At 40.1% G+C, this 20,568-nt stretch overlaps 1 protein-coding gene across 7 annotated transcripts in view; it reads right to left on the bottom strand.

Moving 5' to 3' along the window:
• Positions 1–1,419: 1,419 nt before the first annotated feature.
• LOC142377541 (dedicator of cytokinesis protein 3-like) overlaps positions 1,420–20,568 on the bottom strand; it is a 224,270-nt gene continuing 205,121 nt past the window's right edge. For 3 of the 7 annotated variants that reach the window (XM_075461759.1, XM_075461765.1, XM_075461766.1), the window contains 23 exons: positions 20,418–20,566; positions 20,195–20,280; positions 19,983–20,009; positions 19,326–19,421; positions 18,953–19,013; positions 18,738–18,831; positions 18,499–18,647; positions 17,685–17,771; positions 17,332–17,436; positions 17,058–17,199; positions 16,647–16,813; positions 15,638–15,724; positions 15,189–15,368; positions 14,527–14,610; positions 13,840–13,956; positions 13,406–13,536; positions 12,478–12,613; positions 11,670–11,751; positions 11,384–11,502; positions 10,879–10,966; positions 10,656–10,775; positions 8,503–8,588; positions 1,420–7,501 (listed from right to left, as the gene is read on the bottom strand). In XM_075461759.1, the coding sequence (XP_075317874.1) occupies positions 6,809–7,501; positions 8,503–8,588; positions 10,656–10,775; positions 10,879–10,966; positions 11,384–11,502; positions 11,670–11,751; positions 12,478–12,613; positions 13,406–13,536; positions 13,840–13,956; positions 14,527–14,610; positions 15,189–15,368; positions 15,638–15,724; positions 16,647–16,813; positions 17,058–17,199; positions 17,332–17,436; positions 17,685–17,771; positions 18,499–18,647; positions 18,738–18,831; positions 18,953–19,013; positions 19,326–19,421; positions 19,983–20,009; positions 20,195–20,280; positions 20,418–20,566 (3,086 nt within the window). In that variant the 3' untranslated portion in view covers positions 1,420–6,808. The remainder of the gene's footprint in view (positions 7,502–8,502; positions 8,589–10,655; positions 10,776–10,878; positions 10,967–11,383; positions 11,503–11,669; positions 11,752–12,477; positions 12,614–13,405; positions 13,537–13,839; positions 13,957–14,526; positions 14,611–15,188; positions 15,369–15,637; positions 15,725–16,646; positions 16,814–17,057; positions 17,200–17,331; positions 17,437–17,684; positions 17,772–18,498; positions 18,648–18,737; positions 18,832–18,952; positions 19,014–19,325; positions 19,422–19,982; positions 20,010–20,194; positions 20,281–20,417; positions 20,567–20,568) is intronic. The other 4 variants (XM_075461761.1, XM_075461763.1, XM_075461760.1 and 1 more) reach the window with 3 other exon arrangements.

The raw sequence follows: 20,568 nt of genomic DNA, 5'->3' as shown, positions 1-20,568 counted from the left end.
CGGTCCATCCGGTTCGTTGTGCTCGGCGCCGCCAAGTTACAAAAATCGACTGGTGCACGACAACGCGCTGCGCCGTCTTTTCAAGGGAAGCGCCATGCCTGAAACGTCATTTTGACGTCACGGTGTGACACCGCCATGACAGACGCGGCAACCATGCTAGCGCCTTAAGCCGTTCACCCTATTTACCTTTCCAGTGTCTATCAACGAATCATCACTAACTACCTCCTCTTGTGCAGTGCTCATCCAGTTCCCGGACCTGCGATTACCTGACCATCCGCATATCATCAATAAAACATTTACTCTTTACTTTGGTCTCCTGGGTGTGTTCTGCTCGTGGGCTATCAGTTGCTAACCATGACAGTTACATTTGCTGGTTTCTCACTTACTCAAACACAAATGTGTTGCATTGATGTCAAAACAAAATCTTTAAAGAGCCATAAAGCCATTATTGACATGTTATAAAATGTGTTCATATTTCCTAACATCTTAAGTTCAAGACACACAATGCCCAACATCCCCTTCCTCACATTTAGTGAGAGCAGAAAGAAGTTGCCTTCAGAATCTCCTGAGCTGCACCAGTGTTCATCTATGAAAGCAGTTTGAGTCGAGAGAGTATCTTTCTGTAAAAAGAAAAGTTCACTTTTTTTCTTTCAGAGAGAGAAAAATGAAAGTGAGATATATTGTTTTTACTGATATATCATCTGCTCTGGGACACTTCAAATATTTTACTTTCTGCAGAGGAATAGATGATAAATTAGCACAATCTGAAGGTATCTTTACTAAAAATGTAATTTCAGGTAACTTTATGTTCAAATTGAATTATTGGAGGAAAAATAAAGTTTTCACCTCCTACGATACAAACTCTCCTCCTCTGCTATTTAATCAAAGAAGTCAGAAGCCAACTGGAGCCTTTTAGGAGCAAATGTTGAAGATCTTGAGTCTCAGAACGACCTTCAGCAAACATCTAGTTGCAACAGGAACCTTTGATAATTTTTGTAGGTCATTGGTTTTTTAAGGCAAGTATAACTTTTCCTTTCAAAGTGAGAAACCCTACCTGAGGTTGGAGGGAGCCCATGTAAAGATTTCTGAACTCTAAAAAACAAGGAAATTCGGATCAAAACAACATTTAAACCTTTCTGGGCATTTCAAGACTAATCTGCTTGCAATATTTTGGATTCTGTGTTTCTCAGGTGCCTTAAATTCTGACCAGCAGCAGCTCGATGATTTACAGCAACATTTATCTCTCAGTGCAGGGTTGCCTGTTGGCTGACAAAAATGTCTTCTAACATTTATCACTTTATTATTGGATTAGGATGCGTGTGAATGCTGGATTGTGAAATATAAATTGGAAATGTTCAAACCATCAACTACAGGGTTTAAATGTAACCGAACACATGAAAAGAAGACAGGTTGACTCAGTCTGAGTCAAACATTGTTTAATATTTGTCATTAATCATAAATCCACAACACAGCAGTTTGTTTAGTGAGTAGGAAAAATGTGAGTATTTACATCTACTGTCGTACACGTCACAGTTTATACCCATGCTAACACAATCAAGACTTTTATATACAAGAAATAGTTACCAGCATCATTGTACAATTAAATACCATCATTGTACCTCACTATCTGGATTTGTCATTAATGCAAAATGCACAAAAATAAAAATAAACCTCCTTCAGCTGCCCTGAAATTGACCATAATAATTAGACAAAATGAACCTGTAATGTTTGCTGTCATCTAGGTTTAAAAACAGTTTTACATCAGAAAGTACAAGGCAAGACAACCACAATCTACATGTATACAAGGTTTGCCCCTCATGACTGCTATAAATACACCCTCTTCTTGATTATGTACACAGAGACCAACCCTTCTTTTTATCCACGGCAGCATTTCTGACAAATACAAACAGGTGTGTGCAGTGGTTTTAGTATCACACCGTGCTCATTTCTAACCTGTGCATCGCAGAGCGAATTCTCCTCAGAGTGTTTTCACAGATTGACTACAAAGATGTGTGTTTCAACTTCAACTCATCCATCCATTTTCTATACCTGCCTAATCTAACGGGTCGTGGGAGCCTATCCCAGCTGTCACTGGGCGAGAGGCGGGGTACACCCTCAGGTCGCCAGTCCATCAGAGGACCACATAGGGACAAAAACATCCACACTCACACTCACTCTGAGGGACACTTTAGAGTCACTGATTAACCTGACATGCATGCTTTTGGGCGGTGGGAGGAAGCCGGAGTACCAGAAGAAAACCCACACATACACAGGGAGAACATACAAATTCCACACAGAAAGGCCCCAGCCGGTATTCAGGAACCCTCTGGCTGTGAGGCGACAGCGCCAACCACCACACCAACGTGCAGCCCAACTTCAAATCATCCCTTTTATAATGTACACAATTTTATTTTAGATTGCTGCTCCAGAGAATGTTTCCTTTAAAGTACAAATATATACTCAAACAGGACATTGAATTAAAAAATCTTTTCTGATCATCAGGCGTGTTGCATAGTTTATCCGAAAGTTATAACTTATTTTCTATTTCTTTTCAAATTTACTGAAGGACTGAATGTGGGTACTTTAATATGAAAGTCTTTATGTTTAATACAATCTGATTGTTGTGCAGTCTGGGGTATAATCACATAACAGTTCTCTTTCATTCGGTGTAAATTACACAAACTAAGCTAAACCCACACTAGTGTGGCAGCACAGACTGAGCTGGGTTCATTATTGCAAAGCTGATTTTTCAAGTTGCTATCAAATCTCTAAGCTGCATGACACTGATTATGTGGCCTGAACGGTTTCCAGAAGACACCAGTTCTGACAGTTGTTAAACGTTTGATGCATGTTTTAAGACTCGGTCTGTGGCACCAGGTCACAGCAGCACTATCGACGCCGCACTGCGACCACACCGCTCAAGACTAAGCAAGAAGCAACTGCTGCATTTCTCAGGGGAAAAGAACATGACAGAAGAGTGGAGAAAACTTCAGTGAAAGCTGTGATTCGGACATGAGGAAACATGCACAATATGTTTTAGAGTACTTTCTTCTCCCTGTATAATCTACCCATCTGATGTCAAGGCAACAAACATGAGAGCTCAGCAAGAAAAGCATTTCAGTCTCTGAATTAGGAGATCTAATTTAAAATAGAGATGGCAGTATGCAGAATATTGGCAGGCATGCAACTGCATTCAGTTCTTTAAGGTGAAACAGGTTTTTAAAGTTCACCTTTCTCAAGCATGAACTGAAACTCCTTTATGTTCACCTGAAGGATTAAAACTATGATGATGATTAACATGGCAGACGCATGCATAAGAGTGCATTACTGTAACTGACCCACAGGACACCTCGATCAGCTGCACTGTTGCTATGAGTTTCAATTTTAATTGGACTTTAACCACAAATGCTTCCCCCCATAACATCACCACCAATAAATGTTTCAACTTAATGTGATCACAGTCTGGATTACAGGAGAAAGACAAATGAAAAAATGTGTGCCTTAGTGGCACTAATGGTGAAAAACCTAAATAAATGGAGTTCACTGTTAGGAGATGATCTAAGAAGCAATTTCAGTTTAAAGAAAAAACTCAAATTTAGAAAAGTAGCTTTTCTAAATCTACGGAGAAACAAAGTTAAAACTGATCTGTGGGTGTATTTCTGTTTCATACAAATAAGCCTAACATGAAATAGATGCTTTAGCAGGAAAACCATAACCTGCAGTGTAAAGGAAATGCACATGGCCTGCTGAGCTACCATACTGAAACCTCAACACAGAGCAATTTCATTTGGAACAACTCACCATCTGCAGAGCTTCATCAATTCCTCTTTCACTAACAAGTCATCTCTTAGAAACTAGGTTATTTGTTGCTTTTCATTTTCTCTCAGAATAAATGATGATCTTTTAAGCTAAATAATGCAGGATAAATGGTGAGGGTTGCATCAGGAAGGGCATCCGGCCTAAAACAAGCCAAAACAATGATGCGAGATCGACTCGCTGTGGCGACTCCTGATAAAAGGAGACGCCGAAAGAAGAAGAAGAAGAAGAAGAAGAAGAAGCTAAATAATGCAGAGCGACTGGTTTGTGTGCACAAAGCAGCACACTTTCCAAGGAGCCGATGGCAGAACCATCACTGTCACTGTCTCCCAGCCCCAAAGCCCCAAAAAGGTTGAATTTGCTGGAGACTACCCTCTGTGATGGATTAGTGTAACTGAGCGAGTATTTACAGCAGCAAGATGATGGGATTGTGGGTCCAGTAAAAAAAAAATATTTTGGCTTAGGAAGGTTCCTAACTGAGTTAAATGGCCTGGAAGTATGTGATCAGCAGCCAGGAAAAGAGTTGTCTAAAGGATAAAGAAAGAAGCTTCAGTGCTTCATCTATTATCTCCTTCAGCACACCCTAACCCTGACAAAGAACATAAATCATTCTTTCTCACAATTCTTTGTCCCCGCAACTTTCAGAGCAATGCTTGGTTACTTTCAAACAGTTGTACTAACTGTGATACGGGTGCATAAATATGAGGACGGGGGGGTGAGAGTGAGAAGCCTGTGACAACAACTTATTTCACTTTTGTGCCTTTTTCTTTCTGTTCTTAATCATTATCCTTGATAATCAAGTGATATTCTATAAAATAGACAACCTTATGCTAAAGACATATATGATAATGCCTCTGTGTAGCAATGTGAAAAGATTGTTTTAGATAAAGTATCTAAAGGAGTTTTTGTTGGATATTTATTGAACAGCTTTAGTTCCAGTGCTGCACAGCCCCACCACAGCTTGGTGTAAGTATGGCTGGACTCTTATTGCAGAGCAGCTGTCGGAGTAGTGCTTTGATATGACGTTTGTTGGGATTTGGCCCTATATAAATACAACTTCATTGAACTGTCTTTCCTAAGTTCTTATTAATACCACATTTCCTTAACCACATACTGGTTTCCAACAAGGAGAATAAGGAAAATCGTAGGGAGCTTTCTTGACCATTTGACCAGACCCCCGAGTCAAAATAAACAACCCTGTAGAGAAACACGGACCATCAACAGCCTCCTCTTAGGAGCAACAAACTGAGGAGTTTTAGGCTCTTTAAGACTAAACAGAAGTATGACTAAACTCAAACTAACGTAACAGTTCACTGTGGAAAATAACTTCTCTGGTTATGGTGTGAATATGATCCGGCTTAGGGTGACAGAAACAAGCTGGAACGTGGTGAGCTGATCACAGCTGGTCAGTTTTGTGCATTTAAACCAAACAGGAGAAAAGCGACCGAACTATTACAGGTTGACAATGAGCACAAGTTGTACATTTTCAAAATAAACAAAAATACCAAAATATCATCTTTACAATACATTTATCATAGGGGAAAAATGTTGCAGATTTGACATCCCGTCAGACTTAAGTGGTTGCATCTCCTAAACTATCAGAACATCAGTGCACAGTACAGTATTTCTTCAGTGCTTCCAGTAATTCACCTTTGTGGATACTCACAGTCTCTGTTTACGCTTAAACTCATTGAACAAGCATGCATACAAACAGTACCCCGATTAAAAAAAATGTTCAGTCAATACAGTTCATTACTTTCATAAAAAAATGGCAAAAAGTGTCTATTTATTGTTATTAATATTCTCTATAAATGCCATCTTTGCACATGATTCCATGTGCATATTTACAAGTTCAACCCTTGAACACATCAGCTAAAAAACAAAAAAATCATTGCATCATCACAACCTCTAGTGAAATCAATTTTCATCCCTGACGCTGCAACATAAAAACCTTCCAGTGTTTGTGTGCGAGGCGTTCTCACCCCATCCTTTTCAACAAGTGCACATCATGTTTCATCAAGCAGCTGCTGCAGCTTTAGGAAGCTAATACCTTGCATATTTCTACACAATTTCACCTTCAGTTAAATTTGTATGCATTAAATATAAATTATATCCATATATATTCAACTTTTCTAAAGTATAACATCTATCTATATTTGTTGTTGGAAAAATACTTCTTAGTTCCATCAAGGCCGCCGTTTTTCATTAAGTGTTGAGGATTTAAGCAGATGCATTTGCAGCCTCAGTGTGTTATTTGGCTGTTTGTTGTTCAGGAGTCACGTAAGGGGAAACAAAATGTACTTTTTTGTGGTATGACGTTTTGTTGTCAGTTAAATAATCATTTTTGTATCCTTAGCACAACTACTTGTCGGCTGATTGATCTGAATCATATTACATTTCATAATTGTTACATAAAAATGTGAGGAGTAGAATCCGTATTCCTACATGTTTTGGTGCTGTGTTGCTTTGTTAAAGTGCTATTTTTCTTAAATTTTCAGAGCGAGGTAACAACAGAATATAATTTCTGTGCAAATACTTTAAAGGCCCCCCCCTCTTTATGATAATGTTTAATGTTATCAATGCAAAATAAATCAATAACTAACATATGATCTGTGCAATCTCAGGATGTGTTAGAATTGAAAAATGTTCAATTATGAAATGGTCATAATGGATGAAGAAAGAATGCTACAGTTTTCCTGAATCTAATAAAAAAAAAAAAAGCTTTATGCTCTCACCTGGATGCAGTGGCATGAGGAGAAAACTTTCACATGTGGATGCTCTTATTTTTTGCTGAGGATGTAATTTGAGAGAAAGCAGCTCATTTGAACCTTTAACTTTACAGCTTTTTCCTTCAATGGTTCCTGCAGGACATCAAAGGGGAGTCTGGCTGCTGCTCCATAACACACACTCAGTTTGGCTTTTGCTCTCTCATTATTTTTCTTTTTAGAAAAGAGTTTGTGTCTTGTTTCTACAAACATCAGCTGACATCGGCTCACTCCTCACTGATGCCGTGCTCCCAAGCCACTTTAGCTTGTTCATCCTTGGTTGCTGCAATTATTGGCTGGGAGATCTTGCGTGGCATGGGCCGAGGAGCAGGAGGAGGCTGTGGTCCAGACTGGGTGATCAAAGGGTCCTCCTCAGGGATACAGCCCTCTCTGAGGTAGGGTTTAGGAGGCAGGGCTGGAGGGGGCTCATGGAGGTGGTAGAGAGGCGGGTGGTGGGGGATGTAGTGTGGGTGGAAGTGGTGGTGGTAGAAGTGGTGTTGGGGGTGTGGATGCCCATCTGGCTGTTGTGACTGTGGAGCTCCACTGGAGGCCGGACCTGGAGCCTGAGGCTGGATTTGGCACAGCACCTGGGCTGGGCCGACACCTCCTGGGGCAGAGTGGCTGCGGCAGGGTGGGGGTTTGACTCCATCCAAGACGTCAGGCTCAGACATGCTGTACCTGACGGGCTGGTAAGGGGAGTCAGGGTCTTCCTGGTCGGTGGTCCAGGCGTGGCTGCTGGGGACGGACTCCAAGGTGTCTGTGCGGCTGGCTGGAGGGTCACAGGATGAGGTGGGGCCACCGAAGTTGCTCTCACTGAGGGAGGAGACCCCAGAGCTGGCGCTGCCCGACAAGGTGGAGTTACTGCCATCCAGGATGGACTGTGGACTGGTGGGCGAGGCAGGTATAGGGTGCAGGGGAGACTGGTGAGAACAGAGGATGAGGGTTAATGAGAATGTTAAATCATTATACCAATATCCATGTATGTGGACTCATTAATAGCTCTGGAACATAACGCAAATTTGTGATAAAAATATACCACAGTGTGATAAAATTAGGTCATTGCTAATATTATTGATAATTTGAGATCTTTGTTTTGGGTTTTCTGTGCAAAACCTGGAGAATAACACAAGAATAAAACAGTTTCATAGCACTTTTCTACAGCAATGTGTTTAAAGTGGCCTGGAGCTGAAGTTCCCAAGTTTTCATAGATTGAGTTGGGCCTCCTCAAGGGGTTGGGGGAGGGCCTCCTGACAGATAAATGGGAGTTTAATCGAATGAAGATGAGTTAATATTACATTAGGTAAATTAAAAAATAACTTGTGATGCTGTTCGAAGAGCTCGGATACAAACAGAAATATGTGGATATCTCAACTCATTTGCAAAGTGTATATGGTGTTAAACAACATAATCAGGATCATATTAGCATCCTAAACTGTGACAAAAGAGGGGGGGGGGCTTATCTAAGTGGAGGCTTACTGTCTCAGACTCTGCTCAAAAAACAGGAAAACGTACAGAAGTGGAAACAAAGAGCTGTGATGTCTCTTTGGATGATTTCCGTTTATTTTCAGTGCACTCTCAACCAATTACTGTGAATGAGAGCGTTAAAGGAAAGATGTTTTTGTCTTCCAGCGGCACATACAGATGCCTCACATCTGTTCAGTTACTTCTTTCCTGAGAGAAGTGTGATGGTTTCAGTCACTCAGGCTGAGGTGGAAACATACAACACTTTGTGACTGTGAACATTTAGAAGGGCTGTGACCCAACGTGTCTCTGGCACAAACGCACAAATGACCACAGAGAAAAGCATACAGATGCCACAATACAGAGAGAAACATGTCTTTCTTGGGGAGTGCAGACAAACAATCAAGCATCCGCACTAACAGCAGGAGTGGGAGGAGGAGGAGGAGGTGGAGGAGGGTACCTTTCTTAAGGAGCGCGCGGGGAGAGCTGGAGGGAGGTCGCTGATCTGGTGGTGGAAAGCGTCAAAGTGCATCGACAGGTGTTGCCCTACAGGGGAAGACACAGCAGGACTGACTTAGAGAGATTCACACTCACACACACCTCAGAACTGAGAGGAGGATGAGGAGGAGGAGGTATGGAGTGCCAGGTGAAAGAAGAAAGATGAGAGAGAAGAGAGAAGGGGGAGAAAGAGAGCACAGGAGAGGTGGGTAGAAGAAGTACAAGGAGGGAAAGTTGGATCAGAGAGGAGCTGGAGGAGTGTGTGAGGGAGGGAGGTGTTTGAAGCACTTCTTTCAAAAAGTCAGAGGAGATTTGTTTCAAATGCAGCTTCTACACTCAAAAATTGGTTTTGATTCTTTACTTTTTTCAACCACACTGCTGGAAGTGACAAAAAGGAAGATTAAAGTTTGAGTTGAACACACTTTGTTTCTTACCATTTGTGGGAATGAGCCATGCAGGCAGTTTGGATGTCCAGTATTGAGCAGTACACTGTGTTTACTGTATGCTGAGACTGAAATAACACTTGTAGTGCCCAAAACTTTATTAGGTTCAATCAATCAAAAACAAAATGTCTGAGACACTCAGAATGAATGTTATATGTGACTTTTGATGGCTTTCTGTAAAAAAAAATCTATCTCACCAGATCACAAGTACCACAAACTTGTTTCTATAAATTACTCTGCTATGATGGGACTGTATAACAATTACATTGAGTGTCTGTTCCTACCTTGTAGGAGCCATACATTGATTTTGATTAGTTTCACTTTGTATTATTCTCGTTTTTGTGTGCATGTGCATGACGTCAGCGGAGGCTGTCGCCGGTGTCTGTGGGTGGCACCTTGGGTGTGTTTTTTCTCTCTCAAACAAGGTAATTAGTACGTGTGCTCAGCTGTGTATGTGATGGGCCTGGATCATGGCGGCTGGGTGAGCTTGGGGAAAAACTTTCTAAGTGTCCCTTTTTAAGTACAAGCTTGTGAGATGGAGCAATAAATAACATCATCGTGTGCAATGGTTCTGCGTGACGCGTCTTCAGTGTAAAACCCCATGTCTTAGCCGGCCGCGGCGTTTGGATTGTTTTTTAAGTTTATACGCCGCAATATACCTGACAATGTATTTTTTAACCAGTTTAAATAATCTGAATATTTTCATAAAATGTCCTAAGTTATTAAACAACAACTACAGAGGCTTCTATGTGGTAAATCTATTAATTTTTTAAACTAAAACAGGATTAAATGTTTTTTACAGCCTGGAATCGCCACTTTTCCTTCGTTATGAATTCAAGCTCTTTAAGTTTGAATGAATCCTTTTTGCAAAGACAGACTGCAGCTTTCTGGGGAAAAAAAAGGTTTGAATAGTAGTCACGTCTGACTATCTGTTTGAGGAACTTCTTGAAAGAGTGCCAGTAAACCACTAGTTTACGTTTTGTGTTTGTATTTTTCCAATGACTGCATGAAACATTTTCTTCTGCTGTTGTTTAATACATTTGGACATTTTATTAAAAACTGATTTCTGTATTCAAAATTAGCAACAATTTATCTATCAGCACTGTGCATATTTGACTTCCAACTTACCCACAATTCATGCATAAACACAAAAACCAGTATGATACAAAAGGTCTCTTTTGGGTGAGCTAAGCTCCACCAAGCTCATTGGTTATGCTCCTCTAATCAGTAATAGATCAACGTGAACAGATTTCAATACTTCTGGAGGAGAAACTACATAAAATGCGAATCCAAATTTGTTTGTAACACAGGTAGCAAAATTCTGTAAACCACAGGTAATACAATAGAAGATACCATAATATTGAGGGAAAATGTACACGATATCACTCCACACCTACAAAATGAGAAGATTTGTACTATACGGCGTATTCATCCTCACTCCCTCTCAACCTTTACATTCTGTCTGACCGCTGTAGTGCATGAAGGTGCTTTTTTGTTTTTGACATGTGAACAAAGTCCCATGTGGAGCATGGATCATGTACCCATGAAGACAGTCCACAGGAAAAAAACTCTGCAGAAAACCTTGCAGAAATGCAAAAGAAACTGTCTAAAATCAACATCCACAAGTGGAAATATCTTACACACAGACACACATCTAGCTGCAATTTCATACCATGAGGTATGTTGCGTGGTGGCACAGGTGGTGCCATGACACTGCCCACATGGGAAGCAAGGAATGGGAGGGCTTCTCTGGTACCGCTGTCCAAACTCCAACTACTAGGAGTGGTGAGGACTGAGGCAGAAAGGAAAATTGAAGAAGATGGGGGTGAGGCAACGATAAATTAAATGTGATTTAATACATTATCTTGTACATACATGCGTGTGTGATTGCTTACCTTTCTCGGCCACGGAGAGGTTGGGGTCACTGCAGGGTTTACATGGACCAATCACCTGATGGAACAAAGCCCGCTGGAAGTTTGCCATCTGAACAGACAGAAAGACGCATGTGCAAAATTGGAATTCAAGCAAATATAAAGATGGCAATCCATGGATATTATACAATTCATCAACCTGCTGGCACCATGAAGGATGGAGACTCGAAATGAATCACACAGATCACATTATGTGACTAGAGTGAGTCATGGCCCTGTTGATGTTCAGGGTTGAATCTATATTCAATCCATTAATAGCAAAGGTCTAAAATATCGACATTGTAGCTTAAAGTGCATTTTTCTACCACTGAGCCGACCACCTGAAACAGAAGATTTTTAAAGCTTTTTAGCCAGACCTGTGGCTACTTAACCTTCTTTCAGAATGATCAAATCTATATTAATCAATAAGACGTCACAATTTTCAGGTGAGACTGTAATACAGAGAATTGAAAATTCAGTTGATCCGTACCTGTCCATTCTCAGTGATGTTGGAGTACATCGCACTGCTCGGCCTCTCCCTGTGTGGCGGCAGCAGCATCAGCATTTCTCTGTTGTGTCTGTACTTGTCTGGCAGAGAAGGAGAGCCGACTGCAGATGTACAAACAGGAGATAATGTTTGTTTAAAGAAAAGAAAACTACAGCATTAAATACTCACAAATACATGTGCCTGCAGAAAGGAGACAAACTCAAAAGAAATGTTTTTCCTGTGATGAAATACTTTTCCATGTTGCAGTAGCTGCATCTGAGCTGCTCACCTCTGATAGCTGAGGGGGTGGTGTTTATCATCTGAGGGGGTGCGGAGTGGGTGGAGCTAAGACTGGAGGAGGAGGGGCTTGCCTGCAGTGAGAAAGTGTCATGGTGAGTTCATTTAAACTACAATGATAAGGTAAACAAAACTGGGGATGGTGCTGGTATAGAACCAGTGGAGCTCGGCAGTATAGAAAGAGGTTGGACGTGATAATTATCCTTATAGCAGTGATATAAACTTATCTATCCTAACTGTTCAAAACTTACTTTTTAGACCTAGCCTTATGTAATGTTTTGATAGAAGTCACATGTCTGATAGTATGGAGTTTAAAGTCTGGTGTAAAGCCCTCAGATCCTTTACTAAAGTGAAAGCACAGGACCGTCACAGTAAAAATTCTCCATTACAAGAGAAAGTCCTTTATTTCAATTCTACCGTAAAAAGTTATTCAAGTATAATTAAGAAAATGTATGCTTTAAAACTATAACTAAAAAGCTTTATGTGCCATCAGATTATTTTTTACTAAATTTCTCACACAAATTACTGTCGCGTTGGAGGTGGTTTATGCCATTTTATAAAAGATAGCAGCTAATGATTATAGTCATTATAGATTGATCTTCTCAGATTTTTTAAAATATTTTTGAGACCCTTATACACTTGTCTTGTACATAAATCAACTTAATCAAAATAAAGTAAATCAAAACTATTCTAAGAAAGATCAGAAAATACATTTTACATTGAATTATTGAATTTTTGTGATTTTTATGTGAATAATGATGAGTCTCTCAATGACCATGTCTGCGTGGTGTACCACTGACCTGCATGCGATAGAAGTCCTCGGGGTGCTCCACCACCATGCCATCAGCCAGGATCAGAAGATTTCCTGTCTCACTGGAGTTGTGAGAGGAGAGAGTGGGGGAGGAAAGGCGAACTGGAGTCAAAACAGCAATGGAACTGGGAGGAGGGAATGAAAAAAAAGAGGAGAGGGAAGGAAGGAAGGGGTAAAAAAACAGGGTGAAAATGAAAGGATTGGAAAAAAAGAAGAGAGAAAGGGGGGGTGGGGGGAAGGATAGTGGGGAGTGGGGGAGGAAAAAAGGGACCAAGAAGCGAGGAATCGTGCAAAGTGCAATACATCCAAAAAACAAGAAGAAAGAAGCCAAAAACAAAAGGCCAAAACATGCATGCAAGGTAATTTGAGAAGAATGAGTGATCAGCAGCCCAGGCCATGCAAGAAGCCAAATGTAACATGGTATTGATTGGGAATGAAAGACAGAGAGAAACAGAAAATGGTATAATTTCAGAAAGCCAGGTGTGAGCAGAAGACAGATATGGCACTGACGAGATTTAATCAGTGAAAAGCGATGGAATGAGAAGATGGTGTGTGTATTAACTGTAATATGTGACAGAGTCTCTGCAGTGTTCACAAAATTAAATTCAATACTTTCAAGATCTTATTAAAACAACACTGAATGCAATTCTCCTGCTGCATTTCAGTCAGTGTCAGTTTAAAGAAGCTCCGATTTTTCCAGCAACCTCCACACTTTCATGCTATTTTGGAGGAAACTCCATAAAAGGATTTTTCACGGCTTTTCAAGATCTGCAGTTACCCTGAATGAGGATGTGACGTCATGTTCATGTGGATGGAAGGCAAACTGCCTCTCAGTAAACACAAAGCAGAGCAATCTTACAGTGCAAAGCTTTGCTCAGAGATAAAGTAAACCTGGAAACTGCTGATGTGTTGCTGACCTGTGTCGGTGTATGAGTTTGAAGCTCTCGGGGCTCATGGGATTGTGAGAGGCCAGGATCCCTCTGTGAGTGTTGGCTCCTGAAATGGACTTGTCTAATCCAGGCAGACCCTGCAACGTAACAAAGAAGCACTGCTCTGAATATTCACACTGCCCTTAGATAAACACACACACGCACACACACACATATATATACCTATTTAGGCTCGTTCATCGTGCTGATCCAACCTTCAAGCATGTCTACAGATACCCTCTTTTAGACTCACTTTAGATTTAGTTTTGATTCCGCATATTTTGGCTCATAAAGAACTAACAAAATTACTTCAGAGCCACAATTCAGGTCACATTTTTCCCATAACATACAGTATCTCCCGTGAACTCTGCAGTTTAAAGGTTTGGAATGCTGCATGGAAAGCTGCTGTTGTCTGAACTCACATGGCAGAGGCTGCTCCTCATCATCTGGAACTGATCTATCAGCTTCTTGTGCAAGGGACGCATTTCTGGGTGCACCAGCTTCTCATGGACAGCCAAGCCAACTCCAAGGATATGGACCTGTGTGGAAACGAGACAAAAAATACAGGGCGACTTCATCAGTGTGAAGAGAGAATGGTTGTACGTTTTTACAAGCCCCTCAGGTTGTTAAAGAATCTCTCCTAACTTTATTTACTGTTTTTGTCTTAGGAGGTGATCATTTTTGTCACCTCCATCATGTGCAGCATTCTGAATTGCCGCAACATTTCTAAGGTTTTTGTGGGTCAGTGTTTCATGATGATTCTTTCCAATTTTAGTGAAAGGCAGTTTCACTAAAATTTCACTAGATGGTAGTCTAGTGCCACCATCAGCTGTGTCCAAGAATGCTGACCCCAAAATACAGAGACTGTGTTTAAGTGAGGAAAGTGTTGGTACGTCATCGGTAAGTCAGAGATTCCTTTAAAAGCTGCTGGTTCAGTTAAAATGGCTTTTAAATATCACTCTAAGTTGTTAGAGGATGATTTTTACGATTCTGTTCACACCTGACTTTCTGCCTCAGGCTTGGCTTCTACACATGGTTGTAAGTTTCTGCACATGTTGTTTCTCAGTGAAACAACAAGTAAAAAAAACAGTGTGTAAAGAATGTGTCACCTGCTCCTGCATCAAGTCTTTGAGCTGTGTGATCTTCTCTGTGTCGTCAGGGTGGCTGGTGATGTATTCCTTATCAAAGAATGCCTAGTTACACAAAAACATACACCAATAGCACATTTTACAAAGACATCATTATCATAATCAAAGTAATATTAATTGTGGCACTGCTGTTGTTGCTAATGACTGTAATTATCTGATTATGATGCTGTACTACATTTCTCGGTCGGCAGACATGATAAAACAAATCCCTTGATATTCTGCTGAATCCTTTCAGGCAGATTCACAAAAGACTAACAATGATCAAATGCTTTACATGAGCAAGTCCTCAAATATTTCTTCTGGACTCCAAAATATAACAACACCTCTAAGGGGTAAACAACATGACAGCAGTGAAATATCCTTAATCATAGAATAAGAAAAAAAACAGAAAAAGGACATTATGACAGAAATTAAACAAACGCTGGGCTGATAAACTAAACATTAATTCATATATAGATCTGTTTTGTAAGTACATGTAGTTTAAACCTATCAAATACATTAAACTGGTTTATTGCTAAAATGACCAAATGACAGATCAACAAACTTTTCACATTAATATATTGCTTCAGATGGGACTGATGATCTGAAATAAAGATGTTTTCATGCAGCACTTTCTGCCTGACCTCCTGGTATCTGGCGATGCCTCCGTTAACGGCAGCATCGATAACCCCGTTCAGCGTCATGCTGAGCAGGTTGATGTTGCCGTGCAGCTGCTTGTGTTGGTACTGGCTGATCAGAGTCCGCAGCTCCTGGTTCTTATTCTCCACCACAGAGATGGCGTTTTCTAACGGACTCACCTCCACCTAAGAGAAAGATGAAGGACTCTAAGTAAAAGATACATACAACTATACTATACTTACAATCTGTTGGTGGTAGTTTTTCCTCTGACACTGAGCTTATTTGCACAAGTTACCAGCATTTTTTCCTCTTTTAACCAAAACACACTTCTTATGTATTATCAATGAGACCTTAAAAATGTTATCTGTATATAAAAAAGGAATCTGATACTGAAATGCATGTATTTTCATAATGAATCAACCTTTCATTGCACCCATGTTTTTCTCTGACTCACCAGCTCTCTCTTGTCCACCTCAAACCAGCGTGAAATCCCAGGCAGAGGGTGTGTGAGGATCAGAGTCGTCCTTTCTATCCAGAGACTCTGATACAAACAGCACAACAGGCAGTGAGACAAACTGTTTTGAAGTTTGATCTCAGCTTAGGCAGAAGTGAAGTCTTGCTCCTTAAATGTTTTCTAAGTATATCATAAAGCACAATCACATCAGTTGAGAAGTACCATGTTGATTTTGAAACATCATATTTATCATTTGGGTTGAAAAATAGATTTTGTATTGTGCTTGTACGTAAGTGAACGCTTACAGGTATCATTTAGCAGATTTAGGAGGAATGTATGTGTCCATGTGAAAGCTTATCAACGTAATGAAACACAAAATGTAGAAAAAAGGGAAAAATCAGTAAATGGAAATCTCTCGTGCCTTGTAAGAGTATAAAAACATCAGTACATCTGAGAACAAATGTGAGGATTTATCAACCTAAATGGATGGGACAAAGACAGGATGGGTGATAATATTAGAATAGAAGAAGAATTTCTTTTCCACCAGCCTAATTTGGCAAAACAGACACCAAAACTCACCTGTGATTTGGAAAATGTGAGCGCTTTGCTGACGTTTATTCCCCTGCCTCATTAGCTCCTCAGTAAAAGTGTAATTCCATTATTACACCATACTCTGCATTGCTGAAATTCAGTGTCAATTCCAGTGTTTTTTGGTTGCTGTAACTAACTTTGTGTTTCACTTGACCGAAGGACTGAATAGAATGCAAAATAAGTTTGTAAATGTTAAAAAAATTACTGGACTGAAATGATGGTTGGTTTAAACATTCTATATCATAGCTAAAAGGAATTGTATTTCCTTTTTTAGGTTCTGTTTTCTTACCACATGTATCTCACTTTGCATGCACTTTAGATGTTGATTATAGAGTCGGTTAATATTTAGATTTTAGAGACCAGCTGTCCACCTTTTAAACAGCTGATAAGTATTAAAGAACAACTCATCTCTGCTGACCTTGAACTCATTGTCTCTGTCTTTGGGTCCTTTGTGGAAGGGCCGGTCATAACGGAATCGACGGACGTTGTTAACCCGATAGAAGCTCTTAATGCGATCTGGAACTCTGTCCATCTGAAGCACGCTGACACTGTCTGGAGCCGGTGTCACAGCGTAGATCTGGAGATCTGAGCCGGGGAGGGAGCAGGGTCAAGGATCTAACAGCAAAATAGTTCACATTCAGACAATTTATGGTCTGAGCGAGTAATAATTTTACTTGCAAGAAACAATACAGAAAAAATACTTTGTCACTCTTTTTATGAGCACGAGTTGTTTTCAATGTTAAAATTAATCTGGTTTTAATCAATCAATCACTGATAGTAAACCGAAAATGACACAAAGATGTAACATGGTCTCCTGTCTGAAGGATACACTGGGCATCACATTGCAGGATGGCCTCATCTGGTTGATTCGGGTGCTGCATCGCAATGGCTTGTGGGAATTCTCCCAGCATCCTTTGCTGGAAGGCTTCTAACCTTTCATAGTCATGGCCACGGCAGACGAACTCTTTGTTCTGATGTGAATGAATCAAAAACAAATCAAACAGAAGACAATTCTTTATAAAAGTCTCACTTGTGACAGTTAACTTGCATTAGTAAGCTTCCAACAGGTACTGTGTTGTACTAATGCACAACATATCACTCACTCTGAGGAAGAAGGGGAACTTCCTGCCGTAGAATCCCACCCTGAAGAATTCTGGCTCCAGACGCTGCTGCTCCATGATATTGTCATAATATGCTGCTTCCATTTTCTACACAAACAGGCCAAAAAGGAAAAATAATCGTGAGAAGTTATATTTAAACTGGGCTTGCATTAAAAAACAGTGTAAAGAACATGAAATTATATTTATTATTCCTTCATCAGTCTATGTAAAAGGCTGAAGTGACACTAAATACTCTGAGATCCAGTTCAGGGATTATATTTCAGTGAGAAGGGAAGGAGGATTTACAGTCTGTAGGAGTTAATGCTGTAATTGAAACAGTTTGTGATGGAGCTCACCCGTATCCAGCTGAGGCTCTGGTAGTCATACAGAGATTCATACTGAAATGCCAGCTCCCTGCACAGAGGAATACCATACTCCCAACACTGGAGGACACAAACACAGACTTATTTAGTGTAGTTAAAATAAAAATAAAACCCAAAGAACAGCACTTCCAATATCTATGAAACTTAATGAGTACGGCATGAGAAAATGAATTAGTTTTCTGTCTTAATCAAAAGAGCAACAATATTTGCTGTTTCCAGATCCAAAAATGTGAGGATTTATTGCATTTCTCTGCTGTAAATTACAATACACTGAATATTTTCAAGACTCACAAACAAAATCTTTAAAAATCATACATTTGGAGGACAATATCTCAAATTTCCAGACAAAATATTCATATTCATACTCATTTTGTTGCAATAATTAATGCAACAAAATGGTTTACAAAGAAAAACAGAAACATACACATACACATAAGAAAAAGATAAAAGCTGCTCACTGGTTAAGGATGAAAAGAGTTTTAAGGGAGGATTTAATGTGGCAGTGGTATTCTGCAAGAGTTTGAACATGATTCTGTTCACATCTCTTAAAAAGACTCATGATGAAATGTTGAACATCCTTTGTGTCTTTAAAACAGTATACAGTATCACATTATACATTTTGATTAATTTATATATTATGCCTTAATATTAGTATCTTTAGTACATATAACTACAGAAAGAAGAATATAAATGGTAATAATGTAACTGACCACCACATCTTCCTACCTTGCCATGACTAAAGTAGTGTATGAGCTCTAATATTCATGTTGAGTGTGTGATTTCTCACTTTTCCCTTGTTGAAGTAGTGGATGACTTTGCGGCAGAGGCCCTCCTTGCGGTGCCACTCAGTCTGAGCTGGATAGTGCAGGAACTCTTTCAGAGGCCGCTCGTCCCAGTGAAGCAGCTCCCAGTACAACAGCAGCGTGAAAGCAGCCTCTGTGGACAAACAAACAGCAGCAACACATCAGCAACACATCTGTCACAGTATAAGTGTGCATGTGTGGTATTTAAAAAAAACTGGTGTACCAGTGTAGTTCTCAGCCTGTAGATGCATGTCACACAGTTTGTGGATGTAGCGGATGTACATCTCCTCTTTGTTTATTTCAGACTTGTAGAAATTCTGAAAAGATACCAAAAAACAAAAAACAAAAATCAATATTCTCTGTGTACACACGGAACACGCATCATTACTTACAAAAAGTTAGTTACCCAGCAAGATATCAACAAGAGATGCATCTTACCAGGAGGTTAACAGTGCAGCCAATCTTCTTGTTTTCTGTCTCATCTCCCTTCATGCAGTCCCTAGACAAAAAAAACAACTCTGTTAAAGCATAAAAAGTCAACCCGATCTCCTAATGAGCCTCCGATTCTACTGCGGTCTGAGACTAGACTGCTTTTTGTAACAGTAGAAGGTTTTCACGTCATGCTACAGCTGCTATAACTGGTAGCATTTTAAAAGAAAGGATCCATTTTCTTGGCCTTCAAAACAAAGCATTCTGTAGTTTGATGTCAAAGCTTCATGGGAGCTGCATTTTTGATGATTAAAAAAAGAAAAATATGAATATACAAGCACACAAATACAGTATATGTTGTGGGAAGCTTGTAAGAAGTTACCGGTAGTCCAGGAGTCGCTCCATCAATCTTGTGACGGAGGTAACAAAGGAGATCCCCGTCTCTCTCCACGTCTCCTGCTCAATCTTTTCCAACAGACTTCAAAGAAAACACAAGAATTAGACAATGATGTGCGATTACACGCTGGTAACAACAAACTCACAATGTTGTCATTAATAATCTGTAACGACTGACTGCTGACTCGTGCAAAAGTCTGCAAATTTTGTACAATGTAAATATAACAGAATACAATGATTTACACATCTCATAAAGTAATATTCTATTCGCAACAGAACATAGAAAACATATCAAATGTTGAAAGTGGGAAATTTGACTATATAATGAAAAATGTTGGCTCAGCTTGAATTTGATGGCAGCAACACATCTCAAAACAAAATGCTGGTAAAGTAAGCGGTACTAAAAAGAAACAGCTGAAGGAACATGTTGCAACTAATTAGGTTAATTAGCAAAAGATGTATTTGGGTATAAAAAGAGATACAAACAATAATCATGAAAGTTTTCCATCTGGGAAGGTTTTTACAGCTGGTTTTCAAGAGTCACCTCACGAACATGTTAGGGGATAATAACACTGACTGCCAGCGGAGATGCGACTCGGCTGAAATATCAGCAGCATGGATCTATGTGTCAGCGTTGTAATACCTGGGATAGGGCCCAAACAGCTGAGTACTAGTCCCGCAGCACAAAGCGAAAGCAAAAACACACGAGAGCAGTGTTAGAGCAGAAAAACTGAGAGTCAATTTCTGTTATCGAATGGAGAGAGAAAGGGAGGAAGAATTCACAAACAGAAAAAAAACAGAGTGAGGTGGGAGTCAAAGTGCATGCAAACAGAAGTTCTACTCTGTGTTCCTTACAGCAAACCGAAGAGTTCCCTGTAGTTCTCATCACCTTTCCCCTCAGACACCAAACTATCGAGCTTGTCAATCAGTTCAGCCTCCACCTGCATTCACACATTCAACACAAAGAAAATATCTCAACTCTGTCGTCACGTAACCGAGCAGAACTGTTTACTGCTAATAAAGCTGCTGTTTCCTGGAGGAGATAAGGTGAAAGATGTGTTTGTACATGCTTGTTTACCTGTTTGAAGTTTCCGTTTTTGCGCTGCTCCCAGTCCATCATGTCATGGAAGATCGGAATCATGATGTTTCTCACCTCCACCTGAGGGACTAAGGTCACTCCCAGGAATGGACCAATCATACCGGGGATGAAATGGATCTTATTCTCACCT

The sequence above is a fragment of the Odontesthes bonariensis genome, chromosome 3 (assembly GCF_027942865.1).
Source record: "Odontesthes bonariensis isolate fOdoBon6 chromosome 3, fOdoBon6.hap1, whole genome shotgun sequence".
NCBI lineage: Eukaryota > Metazoa > Chordata > Actinopteri > Atheriniformes > Atherinopsidae > Odontesthes > Odontesthes bonariensis.
Note: the sequence above shows the minus strand (reverse complement) of the source record. Positions and strands in the feature narration are given on the sequence as shown.